The following is a 26,388-nucleotide window of genomic DNA, read 5'->3' as shown; positions in this document are numbered from 1 at the left end:
TCAGACTGACCCAGAATTCTTCCACTCCTTGTCTCGAAGGAGATACCGCTGGATTTTCCCCACGTTGGTCTTCGGCAGGTCCGAAACAAACTCTATCTGTTGGGAAAGATCAGTCCAGAGCAAGTCATCAGTGTCCCCAATGGGGTTGAAGTTTGCAGAGGAACTGCTCTGAGGTGAAGGGAAGCTATTAAGCCTAGAGGCTTCAGGTGAATGAGGACTGAGCCTGGAATACTCCCAGGGTAGCACCTTATGCAATAAGAAGCATCAGTAAGTGCTCTGGGGCAAGGACAACAAGACGGCTAGAGCTGGACATGAGGTCAAGTTGGTACATCTTTGACATACTCGAGGATGGAAGAGGAGCAGCATATGGATGGGCATGGCATAGTAGTCACTCCCCTGAGCTATGGCATCAGGCTGTACTCCAGGCCATCGTCTACCACTTAACTGACTTTGGACAGGTCACTTGACTTTCTGAGACTCAAGTTTCCCACTGAGTAAACCAGAGAATAATAACCTTGTTGGGCTGTAGTGAGGATCAGATAAGATTCCTTAGGCTAAATTCTTGGCATGGAATAAGCACTCAAAACTATTAGCGGTGGTTATTAATCTGGACTAGAGAAAATAGACATCTAAGAGCAGGAAACCTGGTTATGAGTTCCATCTCAACTACTTCCTGTCTATGTGCCTTGGTAAAATTGTAAAATCTCTCAAACTTCAGCTTTCTCATTTGATAAGAGGAAAGTCTGTGGTTGGGGACCCTCCATTCTTTTTTTTTTTTAATTTATTTATTTTTTATTGTGCTGTAAGTGAAGGTTTACAAATCAAGTCAGTCTCTCATACAAAAATTTATAGACACCTTGCTATATACTCCTAGTTGCTCTCACCCTAATGAGACAGCACACTCCTTCTCTCCACCCTGTATTCTCCATGTCCATTCAGGCAGCTTCTGTCCTCTCATCTCCCCTCCAGACAGGAGCTGCCCACATAGTCTCTACTTGAGCCAAGAAGCTAATTCCTCACCAGTATCATTTTCCATCTTATACTCCAGTCCAATCCCTGTCTGAAGAGTTGGCTTTGGGCCTCTGTTCTTAATATTCCTAAATCTGATAAAGACAATTCACTGACGCTTCCAGGTATAGGGCTCAGCTTTCCAGGGCATTGGTGTAGGAATCAGGTGGACTTGGATTTTAATAAAGATAATAACAATAGGAACAGTGATGTGGAAAACTGTCTTCTTAGCAGCTGATGTGCGAATTCTTTCATAAGGCAAGACCGACTTTATTGAAGAGAGTTTGTTGAAACCATAATGGGGTGGTGCAGGGACTGGAAAACTATGACCTAAAGGCAAAATCCAGCCCTCTGCCTGTTTTTGTAAATAAAGTTTTATTGGAACACAGTGGTGCCCATTCATTTTGTCTTGTTTGTGGCTGCTTTTGCGCTACAAAGGCAGAGTTGAGTAGTTGAGACAAAAACTGTATGGCTTACACAGCCTGAAATATTTGCTATTGCTTTTTACAGAAAAAGTTTGCCAACCTGTGAAATAGATAGAGGAATAGAAGGAAGCCACAGGGGACAGGCAGGTATTATACTAAGAAGGAAGCTACTCTGAATTGTAAAGAAAGGAAAAGAAGGAGCTGAACTTGGTGGAAGGAGAGAGGAGGTGGAAAGAACCCACTGGATAGGGCATCAGAGGAGAGACTTGCAGAAAGAGACACATCAACTGAAAATATTTGAGTAATACATTGTATATTGTGTGATAGGATCCCTTCACTTGTTGATGTTAGGTGCTGTCAAGTCATTTCCAGCTCATAGCAACCCTATGTACAACAGAACAAAACACTGTCAGGTGCTGTGCCATCTTCACAATTGTTGTGTTTGAGCCCATTGTTGCAGCTACTGTGTCACTCCATCTCGTTGAGGGCCTTTCTCTTTTTTGCTGACCCTCTACTTTGCCAAGCATGATGTCCTTCTCTGGGAACTAGTCCCTCCTGATAACATGTCCAAAGTATGTGAGACAAGTCTCGCTATCCTCGTTTCTAAGGAGCATTCTGCTGTACTTCTTCCAAGACAAACTTGTCCATTCTTCCGGCAGTCCATGGTATATTGAATATTTTTTGCCGACAGTATAATTCAAATGCATTGATTCTTTGGTCTCCCTTATTCATTGTCCAGCTTTTGCATGCATATGAAGTGATTGAAAATAACATGGCTTGGGTCAGGTGCACCTTAGTCCTCAAGGTGATATCTTTGCTTTTTAACACTTTAAAGAAGTCTTTTGCAGTGGATTTGCCCAGTGCAACACATCACTTGGTTTCTTGACTACTGCTTCCATGGGTGTTGAATGTGGATGCAAGTAAAAAGAAATCCTTGATAACTTCAATATTTTCTCCATTTATCATGATGTTGCTTATTGGTCTAGTTGTGAGGATTTTTGTTCTCTCTATGTTAAAGGTGTAATCCCTTCACTTGGTCCCCCAAAATATTCAGATACACTCAAAATATATGCTTTAAAATCCATGGTATGCTTCATGTGATTGGATTTCTTGGGAAATTAGCTGACCATAATATCATTTAAAAATACTTATTATATGTATTACGTACTAGTCACTCTTCTAAGTACCTTATGCCTTACAAATATTAACTCAACCTCTTAACAACCCATGAAGGGGTAACATTATTATCCCCATCTTACAGATAAGGAAACTAAGGCACAGAGCTTATTGAGTACCTGGTGGAGGTAGAATTTGAACTCAGCAGTCGGAGTCCACAGACATCGCCATGCAGCCTCGCTATCAGTGTGATGCTGAGAGTCTGTGTAGTGGACTCTGTGGTGTGCTGCCCAGACTCTCTTGTAGGAATAGAGGACTTTCCCCTGCACTACCAGAATCCCCCACTTTTTTTTTTTATTGTGGTGAAAATATACACAACAAAACATGCCAGTTCAACAATTTCTACATTTGTAATTCAGTGACATTGATTGCATTCTTCAAGTTATGTAACATTTTTCACTGTTCTTTTCCAAATCATTCCACCACCATTAACATAAGTTCAATGCCCCTAAGAAAAAACTCCCTCTGTCCCCCTCCCTCCCTCTCTTTGTAACCACTAATAATCTTTGGTTTCCATGTATTTGCTTATTTCATACTAGTGAGATCATACACTATTTATCCTTTTGTGACTGACTTATTTCGCTCAGCATGATTTTTTCACGGTTCACCCATGGTGTGGCATGTATCAGGATTTTATTCCTCTTCATGGCTGGGTAATATTCAATTGTATGTATCTACCACATTTTGTTTATCCATTCATCTGTTGATCTGCCAAGCTCATTCAAGGAGTGCCTCAGCTGAGGAAAGCTGCCTTCACCAAGTCAAGCCCCCTTTCCAGGGCAGACTGCATCCATGCCTGATCTACATGAGGCTGTATCCCACTCCCGCTCTTACTCAAGACAACTCTGATGGGTTGTCCTAACTTCACAACTCCCCATGGGGTTGGCTGAGGCCTCTACTGAGAGTGGATCATACTGCAGCTTTATCCTCTGCCTAGTCCTGCTCCCTTCCCTTCCCTTCTTCAGGTGTCAATCCCCAAAAGACACCCTAATAAGCCTCTTGTATGTTAATCTTCTTCTCAGGGTTTGCTCTACAGGGAACCCACCTGTGATGGTCTGTGTGTGCTGACAAAGGGTCAGTGAGGATCTGGGTTCTATAAGAATCTGAGGGGCTCTAGACCTAACATGGGAGCCTGGTGGCACAGTGGTTAAGTGCTTGGCCGTTAACCAAAAGGTTGCGGTTCGAACCCACCAGCCACCCTGTGGGAGAAAGATGAGGCAGTGTGCTTCCATAAAGATTTATGGCCTTGGAAGCTTTATGAGGCTATTCTATTCTGTCCTAATGGGCTTCTATGAGTCGGAATCACTCCACGGCAGTGGTTTGAAACCTAACATGGCTGCCCTACTCTTCTATCTCAGAGTCAAAAATATGTCTTTTTCTCTTCCCTAGGACAAGCTCCTTTCTCATATCTAACTCCAACAACTGTCAACCCCTTTGCCTTAGTTCTCTGTCCAGAGTAAAAACAACTGAAAACAAGTTTAGTGGATTCTGTGCTTTTGCCCTTTCTGGTAAGAAAGTTTCCATTTTCCTTTGGGGAACCATCTCTCCCTCACAAAATCCCTGTAATATGTGTAAGAAAGCCCTTCTCCCAGCCTGACTGCATTGTCTCCAGGGGTGGCCACATGACCTGGAGCTGGCCAATCAGAGGGATTGGTTTAATGACACATACATGGCCTAAGCTGGTTCAGTGAGAATCAGCCCAAAGACTTTTGGGGAAAAAAATGGTCTTTTTCTACACAGTTTTGCTAAGCTGGAAAAAATGTCAGCTTGGAGCTGTTGCGGGCCACCACGAAGGAAGAACATTTCAAAAAATAAGCCAGTATCGAAAGAAGGAGAGTCAAGGGGTGAAAGAGACACCAGGAACATATCATTGGAACACCTGGTGCCAGACATGACTGAAGTGTCACACACCACTCCCTACGAACTTTTCAACTGAGTGTTTCAAGTTGGATTTCTGTCACTTGCAACTAAGAGAATACTGAATAATATAGCAGGCCTCAGCTTTTGGCTCGTTCTGAATTAAAAGTTTGATGATCTCATGGGAACAAGAGAGAGAAGCCCTGGTGGTGTAGTAGGTAAGTGCTATGCCTGCTAACCAAGAGGTTGGCAGTTCAAATCCACAAGGCGCTCCTTAGAAACCCTATGGGGCAGTTCTTCTCTGTCCTATAGGGTTGCTATGAGTCAAAATGGACTAGACGGCAGTGAGTTTGGTTTGGTGCAGTGGTTAAGAGCTAAGGCTGCTAACCAAAAGGTTGGCAGCTCAAATTCACCAGCACTCCTTGGAAACCCTGTGGGGGCAGTTCTGCTCTGTTCTGTAGGGTCACAAGCGACTCCATGGCAATGGGATTGGTTTGGAAACCCTGGTGGCATAGTGGTTAAGTGCTACAGCTGCTAACCAAAAGGTCAACAGTTCAGATCCACCAGGCACTCCTTGGAAACTCTATAGGGCAGTTCTACTCTGTCCTTTAGGGTCGCTATGGGTCAGAATCAACTTGATGGCAAAGGGTTTGGTTTTTGGTTTTTTTTTTCAGTACAGAGAGTGGGAATACAGACCAGGCATTGGCTAGAACTTGTTCCCATGGGATCATCAAACTTTTAATTCAGAGCAAGCCAAAAGCTGAGGGCATGTTTTAGGCATCTAGACGGGTGCTGGGTTGTCCTTTGGGGCTTTCTTGGTCATAGTCACTTATAACTAGAGGTCTTACCCTCAGTCTGAAGAAAGAATGAGAGGAAAACTCTGTCTCTTCTCCCATGTTTGGGGGAGCATGGGAGCTGAGAGCTCTCACCTTCCTTGGGTACTTGTACGGGGCTGTCACTGTCTTCACGTGCTGCTGCAGCTCTTTGGTGAGCTGGTCCCGGTCATGGGACAGGAACTGTGGGGCTAGGACCACAAATGCCTTCACCACCTGCAGTGGGGATGAGGGCGAAGACACATAGGGTCAGAGTACTTCATCATTTCCTGTGATGCTGCAAAATCAATGTTAAGCCTTCTACCACAGCCACCACCCTTATACCCCCTCAACTGTACCTCCATCTGATAAAGGGGAAAGGAGGAATTAAGAATAAGAATGACTGAGATTTCAGCTCTCTCTTAGACAGCTTATTGCGTGGGCAGGTGGGACTTTAGACAGAGACCAGGCTCACCCCAAACCCCAAGGCTTTGTGATGGGGAGAAACTAGCTATAGGCAGAAAAGAGGGGAAAAATAAAGATTGAGCACCATAAACCTAGACAATTTATTTAACCACTCTAAACTAAAGTTTAAGGAGTCCTGGTAGCACAACGGTTAAGCACTCAGCTGCTAACCGAAAGGTTGGTGGTTAGAACCCACCCAGGGGTTCTGCAGGAGAAAGACCTGGCAATCTGCTTCGGTAAAGATTACAACCAAGAAAACCCTATGGGGCTTGTGATTTTTTCACATGGGGTCTCCATGAGTTGAAAAAACTGACTAGATGGCATCCAAAAACAACAGCAACAACAACAACAAACTACAGCTTGCCCGTGTGTAAAATGAAGATAAAATTGTCATACTTAATTCCTGGGGAATTAAATAGTATCATCTACAGCATGGCTTAGCTCAGCGCCAGGCAGACTGAGCCTGGTTTGGGCTCGGTTTGTCTAGTGGCTCATGATTTCCATGGATGGGATGTCCCATCCCTTCCAGGGGTGTGATCTTGCCAAGCTTAGACACTGCAGAAATGTAATTCGACAGTCATCACCCCTTCACCTCAACCTTCCCCTACACACATACCGAGTTCCATTAGCCTCTACATGAGCCTGTTTCTATAACCCTGGCATTCTAGGAGCTCTTCTTCCCCTTCTCCTCACTATAATCCCATGCTCAAGGGCTCTGTCTCTTGGCTGAAATCCTGCCTCTGTTCTACAGGTCAAGGATCAGATTCTGATTCAAATACCAAACAGCAAGACAGAGTCCCTGGAAACTCGTAATAATAGACCTGATATAGTGCTTGCTATGTGCCAGGCTATGTTCCAAGCACTTTATACGTATTAACACATTTAATCCATACAGCAACACTATGAAGTAGGCATTATTATTATCCTCATCTCACAGATGGGGGAACTGAGGCTCAGAGTGTTTCAGCAGCTTGCCCATGGTCATACGGCTAGTAAGTGGCAGAACCCACACTGTCTAGGCCCAGAGTCCATGATGGTAACCATTATGGTACACTGTCCTTGTCTTCCTAGTCGTACCACCCCTTCACACCAGGTTGCTTTCCCTCTTTACCTCCCCTCTTATGGGGTCTGGGCTGCTGACCACAGCCGAGTCAACCACAGCGGGGTGCTCCATCAGTGCACTTTCCACCTCTGAAGGCCCAATCCGGTACCTGCAGAAGGACACCATACTGGACACTCAAGCTCTAAGCCAGCCCAAAAATCTAGAGCCAGCTGGGATATAAACATAAATTACTTTTCCCAGTCCAAAAAACCAAGCTTACCCACTGGAGTTAATGATATCATCTGCCCGCCCCAGGAACTGGAAATAGCCGTCTTCATCCTTGATTGCCCGGTCACCCAGAAGCCAAAAATCTCCTCGAATGTTGGCTGCTGTCTTATCAGGGTTGCCCTGGTGACCACAGAAGGATAGAGCCATTGTGACTGCAAGGTCTAAATCCCCTGTCCCAGGGCTGTACAGATTTGCAGGTTGTGCATTTTACAACCTGAAAAACTGCTCATGGTGGGCCTGCCCTGAAACCACCAACCCCAGCCCCCAGAGGAACTGGATCTTCCCCTTTTATTCCAGTTATTCCACCCAGGGCCTCTCATCTACACCCCTGGGTCAACTGATGGGTAATATTGATGCATTTATTCACTTCATGTTCTAGGGCATTTCCACCAACTGATTCCACCTTCTCTTTAATGGTCAGCCCAAAACCTGCTTCACTCCATGATATCACTGAAGGGTGCCAAGGATGTTTAGTGATTTTCCTTGGCTCTTTATCAGATTTGAGACTTCTAGAGCTATACCAGCAAGCCCCCAGGTCCTTGACCACTGTACATATTTCTACAATGACTGGGCCACTCTATTCAGCTGACATGCTTGTCCATGAGCAGTGAAAAGGCTGGAGGTTTGCCCCTTGTGAGTGTTTCTTTTATCTTACTCAGCAACCTGGTGTAGGGCTGTGGGCCCACACTGGGTGTTCAGTCACAGGATTAGAAGCCAGAATAGAGAATTCTTAGCTAAGTTCCTGCATTTGGAAGATGTGGAATTGAAGATCAGAGAGATTGAAAAGTTTGTCCAAGGCCAAAGAGCCATCGTAGATGGCATAGCTAAGAAGAAAAGCCAAATCTCTTGACCACCAGCTTGACAGTTTCTCCTGGTCATCATGCAGCCCCTGCTGGCATTAACTCTGTGGCCTTAAGTTAAACTTCCAACCCCACTGAGTCTTTTCCTTGTCTGCTAAATGAGGAGAATTCCATAACTTGGCTACCTCCCTGGCATGTGAGAGAGAATAGAGCAAGACAGTGCACACGAAATGCTCAGGAAAAGTGCACAGTGTGGACTTTGCCAGGATCTCTGAGGCTCAGTTTTCCTCATCTACAGAGTGGTAATAATTTGGATTTACCTCATTTCTTTGTATTTAATATACTCTTATGTAGTTTTTTTTTTTTTATGTAGCACTTTCTAAGTGCCAAGCACTGTTCTAAATAAATGTTTTACAAATATCAATTCATACTCACTATGATATCCTCAATAAAATGGATTGCAGTGGCTGCAACAATGGGCTCAAACATAGCAATGATTGTGAGGATGGCACAGGAGTGGGCAGCGTTTCATTCTATTATGTATAAGGTTGCTATGAGTCGGAACTGACTCGACGGCACCTAACAACAACAACACAAAATAATGTTATGCAGTATCATTTTACACATTTTACAGATGAGTAAACTGAGGCACAGAGATTAGTGACTTGCACAAAAACTTAAGTAAGGTTTTGAAGTCAAGCAGTTTGCAGTTTGACTCCAAAGACCTCATAAGGTAGTTGGGAGGATTAAATAAGTTTAATGTATGTGAGGTGCTTAGGGCAGTGCTTGCCATGTAATGAACATTCAATATAATTATTATTATTCAATTTTTAATTTAATCCCCTTGAGGTTAGAAAGAATGTGTTTGAGATCTTTCCTGACCACTGTCTAGCAGTGTGAGCTTGAATGAGTCTCTGGCTTTACCATCCTCACCTGTAAAGTAAGATAGCTAGACTTGAGAATCTTCTTCTACCCCTAATGACCCAAGATCAGGAGATAGGGATGCCTCCAACTATATGGCGAAGACTCAGTGTAAAGTGCCTAGTACAGCTCTAAAGAATATCAATGGCATAAAGCAGGGGGATGATATTTGGGGAAGAGGGCAGGGTTGCCCCTGGGAAAACCCTGTCATATATAGTTCAGGGGCGATACCTTTTCTGCTATGAAACAGGATGCTTTGGGGTAGAAGGGGAAACTAGAGAAAAGGTTGAGAAACCCTGTTCTAGAGCATAGTGTGGGTATCACGATCTTGAAAAAGTCCCCAGACAAACCAAGCGTAAGACCCACTGGTGTAGACCAAAGGCTATAGGAAATACGGCGGGATTTTAGTGGCAGGCTAAGGACAGTAAAGGGTGAATAGCCGTTCTACTCCCTTAGCAAAGCCCCTATTCTTGAACACTGGACCCTCCCCTTGCCCTCATTTCTTGCCAATACCTGTTGGGAGGTCCATGACTTTGGGGCCCTTGTCATCCCTCTCAGAACCCCCGTAACTACAGGGAACAGAAGGGGCAGAAAACAGTTCCTCACCACATGATCAGAGAACATGCCTACAGGCTTAATGGGTTTGACTCTGATGCCTAATTCTCCTTCTTTGCCGGGGGGCAGAACATTGCCTTCATCGTCTAAGACCTGGAGGAAGAAACAGACTGGAAGAATGATCCACGTAACAGGAGACAGTTTGAATGGCAACATGAGAGAGCTGAGTTGGTCAAATGGAAGACCCTCTTGCTGTAGTAGGGACTGAAAACAAGAACCAGAAAACTAGACCTTTAATCTGTCCACCTTAGATGGTTTAGGTGAAGCCCCTTATTGGACCAGAGAAGTTTGAGAAGATTTTTCTGGCATTAAGAGTCCAGGAAAAATAATAGCCTCCCATTGTCTTTGAGACTGACCTCACCCATGAACTTGGACCTCACCCATGAACTTGGACATCATACAGGTCAAAATTCAAAATTATGACTCTGCTGCCTTACTAGTTGTTTGACTCTGAGCTACTTAAGCTCTGGGCATCAGTGCTTTCATCTATAAAATAGAGGTAATTATACTTATTTTAAGGGATTGTTACAAGAATAAAATAAGACACTTGAAAAAGGGCTCAGTAAATTGTTATCCTAAATGGTTGGAGCCCAGTTGGCATAGTGGTTAAGAGCTTTGCTGCTACCCAGAATGTTGGCAGTTTGAATTCCCCAGCCACTCCTTGGACACCCTATGGGGCAGTTCTACTCTGTGTATAGGGTTGCTGTGAGTCAGAATCAACTGGACGGCAGTGGGTTTGGTTTGGTTTTGGTTTAAGTGGTTGGGCGAGGGGGTCAGGCAATTAAATATAACACTGAATGGAGCATGAATTGTTATACTTTAGATACACACACCCACTGACCCTAAATTCTATCTCTTGGAATTTACCCCCTCCCAAAAAAATGCAGAAAAGTGAAAGCTTTAGTTACAAGTATATTCATTGCAGTGTTGTTTTTATTAGTGAAGATTTTAGAAATACTCTGTTGACCAACAAAATGCATCAAGAGTGGTATAACCATACATCACACCACAAAATGGCCATTTTAATATACCCAAAAATCCAAAACCAAACCCACTGACATTGTGTCAATTCTGACTCACAGTGACCCTATAGGACAGCATAGAACTGCCCCACAGGATTTCCAAGGCTATAAACTTACAGAAATAGAGTGCCACATCTTTCTCCCACAGAGCACCTGGTGGGTTCAAGTAGCTGATCTTTTGGTTAGCAGCCAAGTGCATTAACCACCACACCACCAGGGCTCCATTATTTTAATATAGTCATTAAAAATCATGCTGGAGATCTGTATTAACTGGCCTGGAAAAATGATCTTCCAAAATTGTTAAATGAAAGCAAGTTATAAAGTATGTAAAGATTCACCTCTTTTTTTTTATGTATATATTTATATAACTAACTAGGCTGCTAATTTGCTAGATTTCAAAGTGGTCCTTTCTGGAGAGTAGGAATATGAATGTTTTCTCTCCTTCCTTCCATTCTCTTCCTCCCTCCCTTCCTCCCTCCTTCCCACTCTCCCTTACTCCTTTTTTTTTCTATTTTTTGATATCTTTACTTGCTATTATATTTTCCTCAATCAACAATGCAATAAATAAATTATTGGACAAATCCCCAGTGTTTTCCCTATTTCTCCTCCCCCCTTTGTGCCCCTCACAGACCTGCACATCATAATGGGGAACCGCTGTTCCCATGTAGCCAGGTTTGATTTTCATTGTCCTGGAAACTCTGCAAATGAGTCCCTGTGGAAAGGAGTAGAAAGCTCAGCAAACCTTGGGAGAAGTCACCAGGTTACAGGGGGAAAAAAAAAAAAAACAGCAGGTCCTGACACAGTCCTGAATTTGGTTCACATTTGATGGCTTCCTCCTTCCCCTTTCCCTGGCTGGCTTGTTTCACTAAATTGTTTGTTTGGAAAGAAATCTGACTGACCATTCTCCAAGAAAGAGGAACAACTGCTTTACAATCTCTTTAGGGGCAGTACCATGGATACCAAAAGCCCTTTAAAACTGTATGGAATTACCATATGGTAATTTTTTTTTAAAGTCTTGGACCCCTGGTGGCGTAATGGTTAAGAGCTCAGCTGCTAACCAAAAGGTCAGCAGTTCAGATCCTCCAGCTGCTCCTTGGAAATCCTATGGGTCAGTTCTACTTTGTCCTGTAGGGTCGCTATGAGCTGAAATTGACTTGACGGCAAACAGTTTTTTCTTTATTTTTTTCTAAGGTCTGTGAGAAGTCCCTGGGTGGTGCAAAAGGTTGGTGTTTTGAGCTTTGCCTGTTTTGTTCTCCACTGAATTTCTAATACAGAGGCGGATTAGAGAAAAGGCCTGGTGATCTACTTCTGGAAAATCAGCCATTGAAAACCCTGTGGAGCACAGTTTACTCTGTCACACTTGGAGTCGCCACATGTCAGAATAGACTCCATGGCAACTGTTTGTTTTTGTTAAGGTCTGTGAGGCCTGACAGATGCTTCTTAAATTACTTTTCATAGTAGGGAAAGTCATTCTTGAATCCTGAAACGAACCCTCCACTGAGATGCTGGTGTCCAAAAGAGCATGCCCTGAACGTGGCCTCCTCTGAATGATTGGCAGCCCTTTCCAAGGTATGCTCACCACATTTTCCTAACCCACATCTGCAAAGCTCTCCCTGACCTTTCCACATCACAGTGCTGCCATCAGGCCTCTTCAGGAGTTCCACCAAGAGGAACCGTTAGCCACAGAAGGATACAGGGTGAAAGGGTAGAGAGGGAGAGGCAAGAAGTATTGAAGGCTGAAAGTAAGAGGCACTGGGAAGAGGAGAGAAAGAGTTGGAGGACCATATTCCTCAGGTTGTTGGGAGAGAGGTAGCATAGTATCGAGCAGTGTGAAGCCATATTGTGTTCATGGGGCCCCAAGAGTTTCAAGATGATATCTCAGGCGGTAAGGTGGGCTTAGTGCCTTTTTTTCCCTTCCCTCACTTCAGCCTCAGCAGCTTAGCACAATGCCTGTCATATTTGATAAACTCAGATCTCTGCTAAAATGTCACCCCATCATAGGAGGCCTTTCCTGACCACCATATCTGAAACACCAACCCCTGACCTGCTTCACCTTTCCCCACAGTGCTGTTCACGACCTGCCATGTCATATATGAGTTAGTTTATTATCTCTCTCCCACCCCCACTAGAATTTAATCTCCAAGAGAGCAGGAGCTTTGCCTGTTTTGTTCTCTACGGAATTTCTAATACTTGGTGCCTGGCCCGGGGTTGATGCTCAATAAGTACTTAATGAAGCCAATAATAAATCTTTTTATTTCACCATCTATCAGTTTGTCACACTGTGGTGGTTTGTGTGCTGCTGTGGCATTGGAATCTATGCCACCAGTGTTTCAAATACCAGCAGGGTCACCCATAGTGAACAGGTTTCAGTGGAGTTTTTAGAGTAAGATTAGGAAGAAAGGCCTGGCAATTGACTCCCAAAATTAGGCAATGAAAACCCTATGGGTCACAACAGAACATTGTCTGATATAGTGCTGATGATGAACCCCCTAGGTCAGAAGGCACTCAGAATATGACACAATAGCTGCACCGATGGATCCAAACATAACAACCATCATGAAGGTGGCACAGGACCAGGCAATGCTTCGTTCTGTTATACGTAGGGTCACCATGGATCAGAGCCAACCTGATGGCGACTAACAACAACAACAATCTTTTTATTATCACGGAGCCTTTTGAAGCCCATCAGGTCCACCCGACCCATGGTTCAGCTGGTAGCAGGTACCATTTCTGTCTGGCCATAGCATTCTCGGATGTCCAGTCCTGTCCGGACCCTCCATTTCTCCAGGGTGTCCGGAAGAAGAGCCTCTCCTCCACTGTAGCAGTACCGTAGGTGTGGGAACTTGTAACTGAAGAAGGGAAGAGAAAGAAGTGTTTGTTGCTGGTGAGCCATCTGGTACCAAACTCTGCCCAGGCCTAGTGCTGGGCTCTGGGTGTTTTGACAATGAGGTTGGCTTCATGAGGCCACCTGTGCTCAGAAGGTCAGAGAGATGAGCATCTAGCAGCTGTGTATGTTGGGGTAGGGGGGACAGGAGAATGGGCCAATAGACCCAGAAAGCCTTACCAGCCCCCAAGTCCCCATCACCTGGAAAAGTCCTGTTGTAGCAACATCCGGAAAATGATGGGAGCGCCTGTAATGATGTTGATTGGGTAGCTGGACAGCACCTGGAGGAAAAGAGCCAGTTGAGACACTGATCATCAAGCAGATTTCAAACTTACTGATATGGCACAATGGTTAAACATGTGCTATTGCATTGTAGAAGTCTGGATTTAAATGCTAGCTTCTTTGCTGTGTCTCTCTCAGGCCACACGAACCCCCAAATTCCCCCCAAGCTAAAAAATGACAGAGGGATGACCACCCATTAGTACAGACAAAAGACCCAGGACTAATTTGGAACATTCTTGTCACTTCTTGGCTGTCTGTTCCATCCCTACCCTTTTAATGACCCCCCCCCCCCCAATAAACACACCAGTAGGATTACATAAAGTCCCCAGCCATCAAGGGAAGGAGAGCAGCTGCTGATTCTGTCCCTAATCAGCTGTGTTACCTTAGTTAAGTCCCTTTACAATAGACCAGCTTTGCAATAGATAGATCAATTCCAGCCCTATTTACCAAAAAGTATTCTTGGGATAATTCAGGAGAAATTTGAAAAGTTAAGAGCACCTATAGACATGCAATTTGTATTACTATCCCCATTTTGCAGAGGGAAAAACTGTAACTCAGAGGGTTAAGTAACTTGCCCCAGGTCACATAGCCAGCAAATGGCAAAACATTTGCAGCCTGCACCCTTCACCATTACGTACGCACCACCTTCATCCCATGCTTTGACTTTATTACAAAGAGTGGTACAGGCAAAACAGTCTAGAGAAAATGATGAGCATTCTGTGATTATTTCCTCCAAGTGCTCTTGATGAATTGGTAAACAGTAGGGAAATCATCCCACTTCCCTTATTGCCTTGCCTTCCAGGGAACTCTGTGAAATTGCCTATTCACTTGCTGTGCTTCTCCTAGGTCTTTTCCCCCCATACCTCCCACCTATATTTTTCTAATGGACTTTATAGTTTTGCATCTGTTTTCATGTTTTTTTTTTTTTTCTATTTGTGGCACTTAAAAAGGCTACTCAAATCTTTTTTTGGAAGGAGGAAGAATAAGAATGTGTTTAAAAGAGAGAATGACAGAATCTTTTGAAGAGTGTCCTGAAAGAAGCCAGGCCATGTCTGATCTCTGAGGATGTGATGACATCCTCTGTTGCCAACCAAACAGAAGTCTAGTTGTCAAGGTCAACTGACACAGAGGTCTAGAGGCCCCAGAATGGCAATGGCCCAACGCTCCATCACAAATAGGGCTCAACAGACGATGTACTAGAATCTTTATGGAAGCAGACTGCCACATCTTTCTCCTGTGAGCAGCTGGTGGGTTGGAACCACTAACCTTTTGGTTAGCAGCCGAGCACTTAACCACTGTGCTGCCAGGGTTCTTTTTCCTTTACTAAAAATTAGATGAATTGAAATAAACTGCAGTCAACTGGAGGATATAAACATTGGCTTCACTCTGACCAACAAATGCAAATTGGGTTCTCTCTTACCTTTAGAATGACCACTGGGTCAAACTTTGGCAATTGATGGATAAAGATGCACGCTCCTGATACCCAAGGTTCCAGAAATGAGGAAATTATGTTCAAGATCCAAGCTGTGTCTGATATGGTCCACACTACATCAGAAACTTGCAGATCTTTCCAATCGCTGAGAACATAGAAGAAGCATATGTACATACATGTGAATGCATGCTGGGGTAGGAGGAACATGAGTGTGTATATGTGTGGGTAGGGGTAGGTGGACGTGCACATGCGTGGGTGTATGTTACCTGAATGTGTTTGCATATGTTTTTAGGAGTGTGCATTAGCATAAGGGGCAAGGGGAAGGAAAATCATTCTATCCATACATCTTAGACCAAGAGGGGTATTCAGAAACTGTGATACTAGCTCACATGAGTTAAAAGATAATTGGGTTCCATTCACATCTTATCCCCAGAACATCTTACAGTTCCTGGTATGTGGTGGCCACCCAGGAAAGGTTTACCAGCTGAAAAGCATCTAACTGAACATTCTAACAGGAGCTTTGCCAAGTACAAGTTTAGCTGAGTAGATCTTTGCTTCCTTTCTCTCAAAGCATCATGAATTGCCTCAGCACAACTGAAGTTCTTGTATAGGGGTGAAATGTGTTCCCTTTCTCTCTTCAAAGAAGAATAAAAGGAATTAGGTTTGTGTTACAGTGAAAAGCACTTAGGTGAGATGTAAAGAACTTCCTTGTGGTTGAAGTCGTCATAGCAGGTGTCCTTTCCTGAAGGTGAATAATACTTTCAGATGTTTAGGACTAATTTTGGTGGGACTTATAAAATAGACTTGGAGAACTTAATATCTTAGTTACATGATTCATCACTCATCTTTTAAAAACTGCATTCTACTACCAAAAAAAAAAAAAAAAACAGTTGCCTTGTAGTCGATTCTAACTCATAGTGACCCCATGTGTTTCATAGTAGAATTGTGCATAGGGTTTTCAATGGCTGTGGCCTTTCGGAAGTTGATCGCCAGGACTTTTTTCTAAGGTGCCTCTCGGTGAATTTGAACCGCCAACCTTTAGGTCGGTAGCTAAGAGCTTAGCCATTTGTGCTACCCAGGGACTCCCTATTCTACTACAGCTTTTCTATTAAATAATTTTTATTAAACAATGTAATTTGCTTGTGCCACAGGCTCACAGTTGGAACATTTACATTTTTAAAGTTTTTTTTTTTGCAATAAAAATATTTTCCCAATTCTAATAATAGGATTAAAATGGCAGGCAGGACCTATTGACAAAGATCCTAAAGATCTCATGTTATTATTTCAGGAAGACCGTGACACAGTAGGTTCTAATTCCACAGAGGAGGTTGATGTAGTGGTGGAATAAAATTCTGAATTTTCTGAGATCCGGAAAATATGAGATCTCAGTTCATTTAATAAATCCAAATGAAAAGTAATTTGCTGCTGTCAAAAATGTCCTCTTGGAATGTGGGTAGCATCAAAGCAAATTACCAGCCGCCCAGAGGACAAGATTAAGATCCAGATGGGAAAAATACATATAAGCCTTGTGCTAATTATTAGCCTTTGTAGGCACATGGCTGAAAGCACTTTAGAGATTTTGAGACCCCAAGTTGTCTTAAGTATGTCTCATCTGAAATAGAAGTGTTCCCGGTATTAAGCAATGTCCCTTTTCTCCTCCCTCCTCAACTTTCTTTCTCAGAGGCACCAGATGGAGGATTGGGTTTGAACTCAGAGAAGCCTCAAGTCCTAGTCAATTCCCTGTAGAGAGAAAGGTCTCTTCTTACCTAGCATCTAGCTTGGCCTTGATGCCCAGGCTTGAATGGGAGTGTTCCAGCATCTTGGGAGGGCCGCTGGTCCCACTGGTGAAGTAAATGGCAGCTGCTTCTTGGCTTCCAGTCTCCACACAGCGATGAGCGGTGGATGCCTCTCTGACAAACACACAGACTGCCACCTACTCAGATCTGGCCTCAACTCCAGATCCCATGGCGGCCCGTTTTTCCCCACCTTCCCTGATGCTGACAAGGCAAATCTTCAGAATGAGGATTATGAGTGGTTAAGATCATGGGATTCTGAGTCAGTTAGACTTGGGTTTGAAAACAACGCAGGTTTGGTGTTTTGTTAACTGTGTAACATTGGACTCATTATTTAACTTCCCTGAGACTCAGTTTCCATATCTGTGTAGTGGAATATCTGTCTCATAGAGTTATCAACACAAATCCAAGAGCAACTTGCTTAGGAATAGCTCAGTACATAACAACTGGAATGGTTGTTAAGAGCCTGTAAAGAGCTTAGCGTGATGCCATAGGAGGTGTTGCATCAATAGGGTCCTCCCAATACCCCCTTGGCACCCTCTTCTATTCCCTTCAGGCATCCAAACCTCTGTTTCTAGACATATCCCCTCCACTGTCCTGATTTTGTGTTTCTCAAAGATGGCCTCATGCTAAATTTATTTCTATGGCTGTTATTTTAAATAACATGACATTAGAAAGGAAAAGCTTACATTCTCCATAGAAGTTGCTTTAGGTGTGTGTTTCTAATGGAAGGATATTTGGCATGTGACAAAGAAAATCATTCTTCAGCCAGTCCTGCTATATAGACTGTTGAAATGCCCCAGAGAGAGTCCTCTGTCTTTGAGAAGATTAACTTAGGTATACAGATGATGGGAAGAGCAGGCTAGACACCACCTCGTGTATGCTCACTGCATATGCTCTTGGCTTCATCTTTGATTCCAGCTATGTTTGCAGCGAACAGCTCTGGGCAGGTTTCAACCCTCTTGGTGCTGACAGCATGTCGTTTCAAGTGTGCACCATGAGTGATTCACTTTCTGCTCAGGGCTGCTCTACTGCCACCACGGCATGGGACTCTGTGCCTGCTCTGCAGCTTGCATGCACAGCCACAAATGTGGCGTAGTTAACAGCCCTTGGAGAACCTTCCACCATGTGGTCAGGTGCTGATGGGTCCATGCTTGTCAGCCCTTTAGAGGGAAACTCTGAGAAGCACTCTATATGCTCCTCATAAGGCCCCATGAGATCAAGTCCCACTTGTAGTGACTTAATAGCAAACCCTTGTACTGGGTTTTTCATCTTCCTTGCTTCAGCCTCTGCAGTCCCTCCCCTCTGCTTCCTGGACAACCCAAATAAGGCATCTGCACAAAAACATTTGCTTCAGTTTCCACTTTTGGGGAAAACTCAGGCTGACTTTCATATACTCACTGAAATAGTGTCTTGAAGTCCAGCCACCCGTCCCGGCTTTTCTGAGACACCAATAGCTTAGTTTTCAGAGCAGGGCAGTCAGGTGCCACGGTGTCCACTGCCTCAGCCACTTCATCACCAGCCACAATGGCCCTAGCCTTGGAAGTTTGCAGCCTGTAGAGAATGTCTTTGGCTTTCATCTGGATAGTCCCAGGCATGAAGATGAGGCCTGGAGAAGACAAATGGTTTAGGGAAATCTAGAAGGAGGGGTGGGTTATCTTCTTCCCTAGAAAGGCCTGATTTAAATTGCCAGTGGTAGGTGAAGTTGGGATAGTGATGACCAATGTTTGAGCCCATTGTTGAGGCAATGGTGTCAACCCATCTCATTGAGTTTCCCTCATTTTCGCTGACCCTCTCCTTTACCAAACATGATGTCCTTCTCTAGCAGTTGGTCTTCCTGATAAACCAACAAAAACCACTGCCATCGAGTCGATTCTGACTCACAACGACCCTATAGGACAGAGTAGAACTGCCCCGTAGAGTTTCCAAGGAGCGCCTCGTGGATTCAAACTGCCGACCTTTTGGTTAGCAGCTGTAGCACTTAACTACTACTCCACCAGGGTTTCCGGTCTTCCTGATAACATGTCTAAAGTAAGTAAGATGAAGTCTCACCATTCTTGCTTCTAAGGAGCATTTCAGTTGGGAGTACCAATACTGGGGGAACCAAGGATCAAAGAAGTATTCGAACCCAAGATGACTCTCATTTCTCTCTCCATCTCAGATTTGTGCCCTTATATCCAAATTCTTACTTTTCATTTCTTGAACATAATATGGAACCCCCAATACAATAGTTACCAAATTGAACTTGTCATCTTTCCCTGACACACCCAGACCTGCTTCTCTGTCTATGTTCCCTACTCCAGTGAAAGATAGCAACACCCTCTCCTTTGCCCAAGCATCTGTGACTTTTCTATCTCCCTGGCCTTCTTCCACTGCTATGTGCCATTCATCACAAATCCCTATTATCAGTTTCCTCCTAATCGACTCTTAAATTCATCCACTTGTCTTCATCTCCACCATACTATATAAGTTGAAGCCATCAGCATCCCTCATCTCCTATCTGGTTTCCCCTCTCCCACTCTTGCCTTTCTTCATCCCATTCTGTGTAGCATACATAGTGACATTTTATAAACAGAATCTGATGATGCCACTCAATCCATCAATGTCCTCCTATCCCTCACTGGAAAAGGGCCAGATCTTTACCATGGTCCACAAAGCTCTACCCATTTAGCACTTGCCCATTTTCCAGGCTCACTTGGCACTAATTTTTCCTTGTTGCCTGGACTCCAGGCACATGGACATTCTTTCAGGCTCTTTCATACTTGTCAACCTCCCTCTTTCCTCTGTCTTCACATAAGCTGTTGCCCCTGCTTGAAATCACTCCTCTTTGCCTCCTTTTCTATTTTACTCATCCTTCAAATCTCAGTTCAAATATCACTTCCTCTGAGAAGATGTCCGTGATCCCCTTAGATTAGTTAGTTCAGGTCTCCTTTTATAATAGGGTTAGCAAACTTTTTCTGAAAAGGGCTAGATAGTAAACATTTTAGGTTTTGTGGGCCAGGGGGTGTCTGTTTCAATTACTCAACCCTGCTATTGTAGTGCGAAAGCAGCCATACGTGATATGGAAACAAATGGCCACGGCTGTGTTCCAATAAAATTTTATTTATGAAAAAAAAAGGCTACGGGCCATATTTGACTTGGAGGTCATAGACTGCCAACCCATGTTTTATAGGTTCTTAATGCATTCTCATACAACTTATTAAAATTTTAATTAAATAATTATTTGTGCAAGTAATAGTTTAATGACTGTCCTTGAAAACTCCAGACCTCTACTCTGCAACACATGGGGTCACCTAAGTCGGAATCAAGCTTTCTACTCTGCAATATTTTTTTTTTTTTAAGCTGGAATCACCCACAGGAACTGGCTGGGTTTTTTATTTTTCTCCAAAGATCCGTAAGTTCTATGAGTACACGGACCATGTTTTGTTCATCTTGTATTAATAATCTCTAGGTTTTGGGTTTTTTTTTTTTTTTTTTTTTGGTATAGTGCTTGCAGCCCTGGTGGTGCAGTGGTTAAGAGCTTGGCTGCTAACCAAGGGTTGGCAATTTGAGTCCACCAGCCGCTCCTTGGAAACCCTATAGGGCAGTTGTACCCTGTCCTCTAGGGTCGCTGTGAGTCGGAATCAACTCAACAGCAACAGGTTTGGTTTTGGCTTTTGGTTTATAGTGCTTAGGAGCCCTGGTGGCCCAATGGGTAAGCAAGCTCTTGACTGCTAACCAAAGGTCAGTGGTTCAAACCCACCAGCCAATCCGCTGGGGAAAAGACCTGGTGATCTGTCCCAGTAAACATTACAACCTGGGAAACCCTATGAATCAGTTCTACTCTGTCCTATAGGGTCACTACGAGTCAGAATCGACCACAACAGTATAGTACTTGGCACATTGTTTTTGTTGTTAGTTGCTGTCGATTTGACTCCAACTCATGGCAACCTTATGTACAATAAAACAAAACGTTGCCCTGTCCTGCACAGTCTTTGTGATCATTGGTGTGCTTGTGTCCATTAGTGCAACCACTGTGTGTTTTGAGAGTCTTCCAATCTAGGAGGCTCATCTTCCAGCACTATAATGGACGATATTCTGTTGTGATCCATAGAGCTTTCACGGGCTAATTTTCAGAAGTAAATTGTAGGCCTTTCTCCCTACTCTGTCTTAATTTGGAAGCTCTGCTGAAACCTCTCCCCACTGGTGACCCTGCTGATGTTTGAAATACCAGTGGCATAGCTTCCAGCATCATTGCGGTACACAAGGCACCACAGTATAACAAACTGACAGATGAGTGGTGGTCTTGGCACATAGTTTGCTTAAATAAATGGAAGAAGGGTGGTATCTTTGTCTGAGAAGAGCCAGCATGCCTTATGGAGAGAGCTTCTTGGGGAGAGGTTGTTGTATTTTCTTGGGCTCAGTTCCCTCTACAAGAGAGACAGTATCCCCCACCCTGATGGACAATTACCAACCTGTTCGCATGCAACCCAGTGTCACCAGCCACCACTCAGGCACTCGGGGTAGCACCACTGCCACACGGTCCCCACGCTGTAGGCCAGTGGGCCCTGAGAGGACATTTGCAGCCTGCCGGCTGAGCTCACTCAGGTCCCTGAAATTCCACTTCACTTCAGCCCCATCACCGCTGACCCACCACAGGGCTGGAACTGGGGGTCGCTGGCCAGCCTGTAGAAAGAAAAGGCCTGTGGATTCTGGAGGGCTGGCACACAACCAAGGAGCCCTGATGGTGTCGTGCCTAAGCGCTCAGCTCCTAACGGAAAGGTTGATGGTTTGTACCCATCAGTTGCTCCACGGAAGAAAGATGTGGCAGCCTGCTTACATAAAGATTACAGCCTTGGAAACTCAATGGGATAGTTCTACTCTGTCCTAAGGGTGGCTATGAGTTAGAGTCGACTCAACAGCAATGTTTTTTGTTTTTTTTTTTTGCAGGTACATAATCAGGAAGGGTAAATTCCCAAACTTGAGATTGCCAAGTCAGTGCATTTAAAGACCTTTGGTCTCAGGACCCCTTTACACTCCTAAAAATTATTAAAAACCCTAAAGTGCTTGTATGTATATGGGTTATATTTATCAATATTTACCGTATTGGAAACTAAAACTGAGAAATTTTTTAAAATTAGGCATTTAAAAAATATCCATTATTAAAAAAACCCAAACCAGTTGCTGTTGAGCCAATTCCAACTAATGGTAACCCCATGTGTGTCAGAGTAGAACTGCATCCATAGGGTTTTCAATGGCTGTGCCCTTTCAGAAGTAGATCACCAGCCCTTTCTTCCAGGGTGCCTCTGGGTGAATTCGAACTGCCAAACATTTGGTAGTAGGTCAGCACTTGACCATTCACACCACCCAGGGACTCCATAATAAATCCATTACAAGTTACAATAAATAATATATTTCTATAAAAATTAACTATGCTTCCCAAAACAAACAAACTAAAAAATAGTGAGAAGAGCGGTATTGTTTTACATTTTTGCGTGTCTTTAATGTTTGCCTTAATAGCAGATGGTTAAATTCTTTTGTCTGCTTTTGCCTTCAGTCTGTTGTGATTTCACACATTGTTTAGCTTCTGGAAAATACCACTGCCATTTATGAGAGAATGAGAGTGAAAAAAATTAAATGTCATCTTATTTTTATTTTGAAAATAGTTTTGATTTCACACATCCCCTGGAAGAGTCTTGGGTATCCCTTGGAGGTTCCAGATCACAGTCTGAGAGCAGCAGTGCAAAGTCAAAGAGTTAATGTGTTAGTAATTTTGTTAGATATTTCAAAATTCTTCTCCATAGGAGTATTACCAGTTTCCACTTCACCTGTAATGTATGAAAGGGCCTATTTCCTCACAGCCTTGCCAAGATAATGTGTTGTCAAATTTTTGTACTGTGACTAACATGATAGGCAAAATATTATTTCGGGGAAATTTAATTTGCATTACTTTTATCAGGAAATTGGGTCATTTCTCTTAACTTTAAGAACCATTTGAATTTACTTTTCTGTGGACTGTCCAGGTACTTTGCCCATTTTTATATTGGGTTGTGCCTTTTTATTTTTTATTTCTAGGTGTTCTTTCTGTATTGGAAACCCTGGTAGTGTGTTGGTTAAGAGCTACGACTGCTAACCAAAAGTTTGGCAGTTCGAATCCACCAGGCGCTCCTTGGAAACCGTGTGGGGCAGTTCTACTCTGTCCTGTAGGGTTGCTATGAGTTGGAATTGACTCAACAAAGATGAGTTTGGTGTTCTTTCTGTATTAGGGATATTAGCTCTTTTATTGTGATATGAGTTGAATATTTTTTTCCCAGATTGTCATTATTTTTTTTGACTTTGCTTATGGTGTTACTGTTCATGCAGCAAGTTCATTTAATCATTTCTTTTATAGATTCAGGATTTTGAGTCATGATGATAAGGAGTTTCTCCACTATTCTAAGGAGGTATAATTTTTAAAGAGAAGCCAGAAATTAAAAAAAAAAAAAAAAATTACCTGAAAATGTTCAATTTTAAAATGTTGACTGAATTTTTTTTTTATTCTTTATATTTTATGAGTACCATTCACCATGGACCATCTTCAGCCATTTGTGATTTTGTACTAAGATTGTGTCTTGTGTCAGTGTGTCAACGTCAGCATCTCAGCCCTCCTTTGAGTGCCACTCTTTTAAACCCGTGCTGGTAGATCTACTCTGTCCCATACCCTAGCCAAGATGAGTCCCTCCATCCTCCAGAAAGGCCCACGGAACTTCAGCTGAAGGCGATAGTGGGTCAGCTGTGACTGGGGTAGAATTCCAGAAGGCCAGGGCTGGAAAGAAACCTTAGAAATTTCTGCATCACTCTCTTTCATGGATGTTTCATGTTTGAGCCCTTTTGACAAGCTCTGCTTAATAGTCGTCCTACTTGCACACCCCTAATGACAGGGACACATAACCTCCTGAGAAGACTGACTCCATCTTTGGTCAATGCAGATTTCTTCTTATTAAATCCAAATCCACCTCCCCTACAGTTCCTGGGAGGCCACACAGAGCACGTGGAGTGTGTGTAGGCAAATCATGTCAGCTGCCCAAGAGTCACCAGACTGCTGTGCCCTACACCAGCCTCCAGGTTCCATCTTTCTGCCAAGCCCAGGCTCTTCCATTCCTGCTCCATGGAGCCTCCATGGAAGACAGGCATCTTGTTTATAGTTATGCCCCATCCCCTGTGCCTATCACTGTGCTTGGCATAATACCAAAAAAAAAAAAAACCAAAAACCAAACCCAGTGCCGTCGAGTCGATTCCAACTCATATAGGCAGTCATACAGAGTAGAACTGCCCCACAGAGTTTCCAAGGAGCGCCCGGCAGATTCGAACTGCCAGCCTTTTGGTTAGCAGCCATAGCACTTAACCACTACACCACCAGGGTTTCCCTGGCACATAATAAGTGCTCAATAAATATTTATTGAATGATTGGATGACTTAATGAACTCAGTCAAATTTTCCAGGTCTGTCCCTCTTCTCCACCCCAGTTACCTTCTCCATGGCAGCCCAGTGATCCATGACATCACTAGCAAAGTTAAACTTGGCAGGCACTTCCTTTTTGCCCCATTGCTGCGGGGATAGTTGCTTGTCATGAACATGGAAAGCGCGTTTGGATATCTGAGTGCCCCATCGGGTGCAAAGGCCCTGGAGTTCCGGCACCCAAAGCATGGTCAGACCTGTGAAGGTAAAGGAGACACAGGTGAGCCCTTCCTGCATTACTAATCATCAGCTTTTTAAGGAGATTCATCCCAACTTTACGGCATTCTTCCTAGGAATTTGAAAGATCCTGTGTTTTTGCATAAGAGTGAATTGACACTTAGAATCCATTTTGGCCTCCAAAAGCACAACAGGATCTAGGCTGGTCTGGATCCTACTTCTCCAAGCACTTCTGACAGTTTTGTGAACACTCAATTCCATGGAATAAATCTCTTTGTGCTTAAAATGGTAGAATGGACTATTGTTCCCCACACTTTGCTTCTTCCTTTTAGTAGGAAGTACATTCTGGAGGAAGACTGTGTATCCACTCCTGTCTTAGTATCTAGTGCTGCTATAACGGAAATACCACTTGGGGATGGCTTTAACAAACAGAAATTTGTTTTCTCGCAGTTTAGGAGGCTAGAAGTCTAATTCAGGGCATTGGCTTTAGGGGAAGACTTTCTTTGTTGGCTCTGGGGGAAGGTCCTAGTCTCTTCAGCTTGTTTCCTGACTCCTTGAAGATCTCCATGTGGTTTGGAATCTCTCTTCCCCCCTCTCTGCTTCCTTAACCTGCTTCTTTTACATTTTGAAAGAGATTGACTCAAAGGACACCCTACAGTAATCCTGCCTCATTAACATACAAAGATATCGCATTCCCAAATGGGATTATAACCACAGGTATGTGTTGTTCTTTTTATGTGCCGTGACTCATAGCGACCCTATGTATAACAGAATGCAACACTGCCCAGTCCTGCACCATCCTCATGGTCACTGTTATGCTTGAGGCCGTTGTTGCAGCCACTGTGTCAGTCCATCTCATTGAGGGTCTTCCTCTTTTTTGCTGACCCTCTAGTAAGCATAATGTCCTTCTCCAGGAACTGGTCCCTCCTCATAACATGTCCAAGCATTTGAAATGAAGTCTCACCATCCTCATTTCTAAGGAGCATTCTGGTAGTACTTCTTCCAAGACAGATTTTATAAGACATATTTTTGGGGGACACAATTCAATTCATAACAACTCCTTTGGCTTGCTCATGGCATATGCTTTGGTCCATGAGGAGATGTGAATGGATGTGATTGTGTGGTTGGTCAGAGACTCTTGCATTTCTGTCCTCTGTCAGGAGAATAGCATATCCCAGCTGGGTGCTATACCTTCAGCCAGGGTACCAGAATGAAAAGGCGTGTGGAGTTGAGCTGAGCCCAACACAGCCACAGCCAACCCATAGACTTATGGGAAGAAAATATGCATGGCTGTAAGCCACTGAGATGTTCTGGATATTTGTAACTATAGCAACTGCTGACTACTGTAAGTAGCATCTATTTCTCTCAATAGAATCTTGACTGATACGCCTTAAATATTAAGCACCTGGCACAAAGAATTAGTTTATACATTACAGCTGTTGTAATTATTGTTTCCATCTATACACTGGCTCCAGAGAAAGTAGTTCCAAGGCTACAAGGCCTAGCTTGAGGTAGACACCTTTACCCCCAATGACCTCTTCTCCAAATACTCTCCCTCTTGCTTCTCTCATTCTAGTCACATGGACCTGCTTGCTGTTCTCAAACATGCCAGGCAAACCCTGTGTCATGGATTGAATCGTGTCCCCCCAAAAATATGTGTCAACTTGGTTAGGCCATGATTCCCAGTATTGTGTGGTTGTCCTCTATTTCATGATTGTAATTTTATGTTGAGAGTTTGAATTTTGTTCTACGTTTTTCTCCAGCTCTGTCTGGGACTCTCTATTGTGTTCCTTGTCAGAGCAGTTGGTGGTGGTAGCTGGGCACTATCAAGTTGTGCTGGACTCAGTCTGGTGGAGGTATCAGTATCTTTATAAATCCAGCAGTTTTTTGAACAGTAAATCATAAAATTGAAC

The 26,388-nt window shown here is 43.6% G+C and overlaps 2 protein-coding genes across 2 annotated transcripts in view; both read right to left on the bottom strand.

Moving 5' to 3' along the window:
- Nucleotides 1-24,487, bottom strand: ACSM2A (acyl-CoA synthetase medium chain family member 2A). The gene is made up of 13 exons (XM_049905030.1): nt 24,311-24,487; nt 21,277-21,487; nt 18,224-18,431; nt 16,796-16,939; nt 15,018-15,174; nt 13,517-13,596; nt 13,157-13,280; nt 11,063-11,143; nt 9,401-9,502; nt 7,066-7,193; nt 6,855-6,954; nt 5,396-5,515; nt 1-96 (listed from the first exon to the last, which is right to left on the bottom strand). The coding sequence occupies exons 1-13, from the start codon at nt 24,485-24,487 to the stop codon at nt 1-3; spliced, it is 1,728 nt and encodes a 575-aa protein (XP_049760987.1).
- ACSM5 (acyl-CoA synthetase medium chain family member 5) overlaps nt 24,430-26,388 on the bottom strand; it is a 41,743-nt gene continuing 39,784 nt past the window's right edge. The window contains exon 14 of the mRNA XM_049904908.1: nt 24,430-24,495. Within this exon, the coding sequence (XP_049760865.1) occupies nt 24,490-24,495 (6 nt within the window). The 3' untranslated portion in view covers nt 24,430-24,489. The remainder of the gene's footprint in view (nt 24,496-26,388) is intronic.

Source organism: Elephas maximus, chromosome 12, assembly GCF_024166365.1.
Source record: "Elephas maximus indicus isolate mEleMax1 chromosome 12, mEleMax1 primary haplotype, whole genome shotgun sequence".
In the NCBI taxonomy this organism is placed as follows: domain Eukaryota; kingdom Metazoa; phylum Chordata; class Mammalia; order Proboscidea; family Elephantidae; genus Elephas; species Elephas maximus.
The sequence above is the reverse complement of the archived record's forward strand: the minus strand, read 5'-3'. Positions and strand labels throughout refer to the sequence as shown.

Coding starts and splice junctions, on each gene's coding strand:
- ACSM2A (XM_049905030.1), bottom strand. CDS start 24,487: ATGCTTTGGGTGCCGGAACTCCAGGGCCTTTGCACCCGATGGGGCACT. Junction 13,597..15,017: donor ACCCAGTGGTCATTCTAAAG/GTAAGAGAGAAC, acceptor CTTTTCCTCCAG/GTGCTGTCCAGCTACCCAAT. Junction 9,503..11,062: donor TTCCCCATTATGATGTGCAG/GTCTGTGAGGGG, acceptor TTCTTCCTCCAG/GTCTTAGACGATGAAGGCAA.